This window comes from Apaloderma vittatum, unplaced genomic scaffold (genome assembly GCF_000703405.1).
Source record: "Apaloderma vittatum isolate BGI_N311 unplaced genomic scaffold, ASM70340v1 scaffold19551, whole genome shotgun sequence".
Taxonomy (NCBI): domain Eukaryota; kingdom Metazoa; phylum Chordata; class Aves; order Trogoniformes; family Trogonidae; genus Apaloderma; species Apaloderma vittatum.
The window spans coordinates 1-6,460 of NW_009698744.1; the positions used below are offsets into that span (position 1 = coordinate 1).

Genomic DNA, 6,460 nt, shown 5'->3' on the forward strand with positions numbered 1-6,460 from the left:
CGATGTGCTGCGGGTGTCGGTGGAGCAGGGGTTCGTGTCCCTGAGGTGGCGTGAGGGGAGTCAGTGGGTGCCCACGGTTGAGGTTGTGGGGCTGGCACCAGAGTCCGGGGGAGATGGGCAGGTGGGCACGATGCTGAAGGAGACTGTCTCTGCCCTCGCTGACAGATCTATGCGGACCCTGCCAAAAGGTTGGAGCTGTATTTCCGCCCCAAGGACCCTTACTGCCATCCCGTATGTGCCAATCGCTTCCCCACCTCCACCATGCTGCTCAAGGTGAAGAGGAGGACCAAGAGGAAGAAGCAGTTGGACAGTGAAGAACAAATCCAGCCAGAAGTGCAGTTTGAGATGGAAATTCTTGGGACTGTCACCACTGTTTACAAATTTCAAGGTAATACGTGGATTTCTGTCCACATGGCTTAAAGATGAGTATGGCTGATGGGAAAGGAACGTGTTTCCTTCTAAGAATTTAGGACTGGAAAGACAATCAAGTCTCCTTGCTGTATAACCCTTTGCATAAACTTACCAGACTCCTATTCCTAAAAGTTGAGTGTGGTAAGAATTATTGTGATATTCACAACAAACTTCACAATGTTTTTAACTTTTGTTTCTCACAGGAATGTCTGATTTCCAGTACCTGGCAATGCACTCTGGTCCTGATGGCAAACAAACCTCCATGTACGACAAAGTCCTAATGCTCAAACCAGAGAAGGAAGAATTTTTCAATAGAGAGTTACCTCTCTACATCCCACCACCAATCTTCTCACGTCTGGACACTCCTGTTGACTATTTTTATCGGCCAGATATACAGCACCGGTTAGTGCCTTCTTCTCTCATAATGCAGTGAGTAGCTGTGTGGGTTCTGGAATGGACAGGTAACACAAGTCTTCAAGTTAATATTGCCTTTTTCATCACTTGAAGATGCCTTCAATCCATTCTGGCTTCAATGTTGTTACGGGATCGGTGCTCTTGAAGGATCAGAGCAGCACTAAATGCATTGTTCAGGTATATCACCCGCTTCAGCTGCTGCCCTCTTCTCTTTTATCCCTCTTGATTTGGCACAATGGAGGCAGCACGTTTGAGAAACTGCCTAAACAGCAGAAACCTCAGCAAAAGTCCATCTGAGGTGCAGGGACCTGGTGATCTGGTGGAGATGATGGCCTCCCCTGGCACACTACATGCAGCGAGGGGTGAGGTGAGCCTGGCTTTCTGGCTTTCTGCCTCCTTCTGGTGGGCTGGAGCCGAGGGGAGAGCGTGCAGGAGTCGGTGCCGTGTGCTGTGACTGCACTTACCAGACCTGTTCCCTCCTGGCCCTGGTTGGTTTTGCCAGAAGAACAATCTGTGAGATCTCCCACACAAAACATCTTTCGTTTTCTCAGCGTAGTCCTTCGCCGGCACTTCAAAAAAAGAAAAATTATCTTAAGTGCATTTCCATCTCGCCTTGCCCCTGTACCCCACTGAGCTGCGTAAGGACAGCAGAGCAAATGCTGAGGGTGAAGCCCTTTGTGCCACAGATGCATTTCATAGATTATTAGATAAGTGCCTGAGGATTTTCTGTCAGATAGTTGTGGAATGACAGAGGTCCCCTGCACTATATATTTTGAAATTTAAATTTTCTTAGCTCAGTGCTGTCATGAGAAAGCTCAGTGCTTTCATGTTGACCAGTACATGGTAGGGAGTTGGGGCCAAAGTTAAACTATTGGCTGAGTCCCTTTTCTTCTGAAATCTGAGGCACAAACTTCCATTTTCAAATGTTCCTGTGAAGGCCTCAGGTCCGTGTATGCCACAGGCAGAAAGGAAACCTGATCCTGTCCCTCTTTCTTAGGGAGGGATACAACAATCCCCAGGTGTCTGGTGAGAACCTGATTGGCCTCAGCAGGGCCCGGCGCCCACACAACGCCATCTTTGTGAACTTTGATGATGAAGAAATCCCAACTAAACCACTGGATGCTGCTGTACAGACCTGGAAGAAAGTGTGCACCAATACTGTGGATAAAAAGGTGGAAGAAGAGCTGAGAAAGGTATGTGTCTTATTCCTGAGCTGAGCACTACACTGCAGCATGCTGTGCAGGAGAAACACTGCACACAGCTATTTTCTTCTACTTCCCTAAATATTCTTGGTGATTGTAACTGGCTGATTTGAATCTGTCTTTGCAGCCAGCAATGTTCCTTTTTGTGCCGCTCGTTCTTACCATACCATTCTGATAGCTCATACTAAGGGCCACAGGCCCCAGTATACAAGAAAGTCTACTTGGAAAGCTGAACTGCCACTAGTAACCCCCTTTCCACTATTTCATGGTTGTTTCTGTTATTATTTTAGCTCTTTGAAGCCCGTCCTGTCTGGTCTCGGAATGCAGTAAAAGCCAACATAAGTATCCACCCAGACAAGCTCAAACTTCTGTTGCCGTATTTGGCCTATTACATGGTGAGTGTGTGCATCTGCCCTCGGGCCTCTCTGAGGCTGCTGGGAGGCAGAGCAAGGGAGCATCTGCCAGCTGTTCCTGGTCCTCAACCATTTCTGAGGTCCTACCACTAAGTGCCTGAGCTTAATGTTATGTAAAGAGATAGAGGGAAGGTAAGCCTTGCATGTGAACAGAAGTTAAAGCCATGGAGGATTCAATAACTCTTTGCTCCGTTGGCTTTGCAGTTCACTCAGACACTCAAATTGACTGTCCAGCTGGCAACGGTAGCAGAATTTTTCCAAACAGTTTATTATGACCTTGCAAGTTAGATTGTAAAAGCACACAAATATTTGTGCTTTGATGCATTGATTGCCTTTTGGTATATAAATACTGGCATGGCAAATGAGGAAAGAGCAGGTAAAAGAAATAATCTTTGGGCGATGAGGAGAAATAGAATTTTCTAAGAAACTGCAACGCTGTACTCTTTGGGGTTTTTTGGTAACTGTCTTCCTCCATGTGTGTTTTATGCAGTTAACAGGTCCTTGGAGAAGCTTATGGGTTAGGTTTGGGTATGACCCCAGAAAACATCCTGAAGCAAAGATTTATCAAGTACTGGACTTCCGAATTCGCTATGGAATGAAATATGGTAAAACGGCCCAACCCACAGAGACGTGCTCTCTGCTCTCTGGTTAATCCTGGTAGTACTCTTCTTTTCAGTTGTTTTCAAACTCTTTTGCCATATTTCTGCTCTGGGGAAGATGACACCTTTTGAGCTCATTGCTTACTGTAGTTCTTCTGTAAAGGTTTTACTACTTTATAGTACGCAAGATGCCTTTCCTCATTTGGCAGGTTCCAAACTCAGTACACAGCTGGCTGACTTTCCTCCCCCATGTGTTCGAAGCCCAAGGAGACGTAGCAAACCATCCTCCCTCTCGCTCAGGGGAGGCACAGAGCGGTAGATTCTGCTGCTTACACAGTAGCTTTTCCTCAAGGACTTCAACATCCTCTGCGGGACATTTGGTCTCAGGACCTTGGGACACACGGTTCCCCTGCTCTGATTCTGCAAGTTGAGGGAAAGGATTTTCTGAGATCATGTAATAAGTCCATGACCGAGCTGGCACCCAGCCATTCCCATCCGATCACATCTCGCTCTCTGTCCACATTAAAGGGGTTTGTTGAGATGAGAATTTTCTTCTCCCCACCTTGCTAAACTCACCCTACCCCAGGGATCAGCCAGCCTTTCAGACACCAGTCCAGCACTTGTGTTACCAAGCTAGGGATACTCTGCAGCGTGCTGGCCCTCCGTTCGTTATTGGTTTTCTTTTTTCACCTCTAGGTTACGCCGCTAATGATATGCCTGTGAAAGCAAAGCGCAGCACGTACAACTACAGTCTGCCCATCACTGTCAAGAAGCAAGGTATGCTGTGCCAGCAGAAGGGCTGCTGTCTCTTCTCTTTCCTTGTTTACCCCATCCTGGTCACAGATGAAGGGTCTTCCTGTGCTGTAGCGGAGCCAAAATTGGAGCTTTATTTCTGCTTTTAATATAGTGCTGCTGTTAAGCCAGTAGAAGAATCTCCTGCTGGAACATGAGTGCTGACTTGCTAGATTGGTCTGGTTTTTGCTGACCAGCAAAGCTGAATCAACATAGAGAACTGATAGCACAAAGTCACAAAGATGTCCCTCAGAACTCTTTTTTTGTTGTTTTGTTTTTCAGTAAATCATACAGTCAGTGTACACGATCTAAAACAGGGGCTTGGTACATCTGGTGCATCTGGTGCAAAAAAGCCAGCTTCTAGCAGATATAAACTGAAGGTAAGCATTACTGTCTCGTACCAGAATCTTGAAATAGCTTAGTGAAAAAGGGAGTTTTCCTGTTTTGTCAGTCATTAGCGGGCAGTTGTGAGTGAGCTGATGTCCTCGTGTTTACCTGGGAAGCTGGTGGTTGTACGGGTCACTACAGAGCATCATCTGCCATGTGCTGAATGTATTTCTTCTGTCCTGCAAGGTAGGATCAGTACTCTTTGCCTTAGTTTTAGATGTGATGAGCATTTTGTTTCAATTGATAAAATTGGAACTTTGTGGGCAGTGAAGTGCAAAAAAGTCACCATGTGTTTATCAGGGTGTCCTGCAAAGTCCAGTAGAGCAAAATAAATATTTGAACAGGAGTCTTTTAATTCTTCTCTCTTTGCTATAATGAAACCTATGATCCACTGTTAAGCAGTAACAGGCTGCAGAGGGAGCTGCAGATTGGAGAGATGAGTCGTGTTCTCTGCACAGCTGTGCTATTCTGACTCTGGCTGCAGGGAAATTTCACTGCGTTCCTCACTCAGCTTTATCTTTTGCCGTAGGAGGCCCCGTGCCTTGGAACTGACTTGTGCTGGAAATGCCTTGTTCTTGAATCAGCCCACGAGAAGTACTTTTTAGTTATGTCAGGGCTGTCCTGTTACTCCATAAAATGCACACAAATCCTTTCCTTCTTTCCTCATCTTAGGAATCCATCTACATTTTCCGAGAAGGAGCCTTACCCCCTTACCGGCAGATGTTCTACCAGCTGTGCGACTTGAATGTGGAAAGGTACTGCACGCTGGCAGCGAAGTCTTCTGTTAGAGCAGGATTTCAAAGCCTATTGTTTATATCCAGTCTCTTCCAGTCTCTCTTCGTGAGCATAAACTTGAGGTGTCTACCTTCTGGATAAGAATAGAACAGACTTTTCACATGTGACTGTCTTTTCTCGTATGACCTAAATAACTAATTACCTAAATAACTAATGTGATATTCCAGATCAACGAAGTAAGCCATAGTCTACCTCTGAATGTAAAAGAATAACGTTTCCTTCTCTTTTGGTGCTTTTTAGCCTGCAGAAAATCATCCGTCGGAATGACGGCAAGGAGTCAGAGTGCACAGAAAGGGATGGGTGGTGCCTTCCAAAGACCAGCGATGATCTGCGAGATACCATGTCTCTGATGATAAAACAGATAATCAGATCCACAAGACCTGGTAAGGATGCTTCTGAACATCACAGTGTGTTGCCACCTCTCTGCCTACTACTGCAGTGTACTGCCACCTTCCTGATGGTGCTGAGACAGTGTGGGCTAAGTAAAGATGATGCAGTCAGCACTGGGAGAGTAGGGTTCCTGTATTTGCTTCCTCCTTTGTCCTGTATCTGGTGTTCTTTGTGTTCTAGGCCATTAGAGTGTGAGAGCTGAGGCTGCTGTGCTGCAGCATGAATGTAGGTTGAGATTAGGAATGGCTGAAAGTCAAGGTTCTTTGTTCCTGTCTTCCCAGTATCAGAGCCTTCAGGTTTTAAATATCTTTGCACATCGATAATCAAGATCTTAATTCTTACTGATGGATCTGTTGGTGGCATTTTACTTTCTACTGATGTTATTAATTGAACAAGATGTGAGAAGTCTTTTTTTGCATGATGCTGAGCCAAAGTATCCCAGCGAGTGAATAGAGGAGGTACAGCACCACAGATCTGCTGCTGTTCTGCTAGCGGTCCTGGAGCATGAGAACAGAGTGGTTTGGGCTTGATCAAATTCTGTTGATGTGAAACATCAGCTGTGCCCCTGCGGCTTCTGCCATCCTCTCACAGTTTATGAACGGCTGCAAATGCCCCCAGGTTTCACCAAGAGATACATCAGTGCCTGTCTCTCTGTCTTCCCAATTAAGCTCTTTTCTCAAATACAACAAGCAGTGAAGATGGCAAAGAGCAGCTGGCATACGAATCCGGAGAGGATGAGGATGATGAAGAGGAGGAGGAAGAGGACTTCAAGCCTTCTGATGGGAGTGAAAATGAAATGGAGACAGAAATTCTGGACTATGTGTGAATTCAGTGAGCAGTCTGGCTGCTGCTGGACAGAATCATCTCTGCTCTGGTTTCTTGAGTGCTGAAGGTGCAGCCACCATGCCCAGGATGTGGGAAACCAGAACTTGTACTAAGATGCTGACAACCTGTCTGCACTGCTGATGGCTGTCATTCCTGATGTTAGGGAACCACTGCCTGGCATTTTTTTATAATTGCTGGCTAATACGCCCTCAAGCAACCTCAACAAACTCTC

The 6,460-nt window shown here is 46.0% G+C and overlaps 1 protein-coding gene across 1 annotated transcript; it reads left to right on the forward strand.

Moving 5' to 3' along the window:
• Positions 1-165: 165 nt before the first annotated feature.
• GTF3C5 (general transcription factor IIIC, polypeptide 5, 63kDa) lies at positions 166-6,229 on the forward strand (the record flags this gene model as incomplete). Its single annotated transcript, XM_009878139.1, has 10 exons — positions 166-388; positions 615-813; positions 1,823-2,018; positions 2,318-2,422; positions 2,931-3,045; positions 3,736-3,816; positions 4,114-4,211; positions 4,891-4,973; positions 5,254-5,396; positions 6,072-6,229. Coding segments are annotated over 10 exons (1,401 nt in total), but the record flags the coding sequence as incomplete, so codon positions are not given.
• Positions 6,230-6,460: the final 231 nt, after the last annotated feature.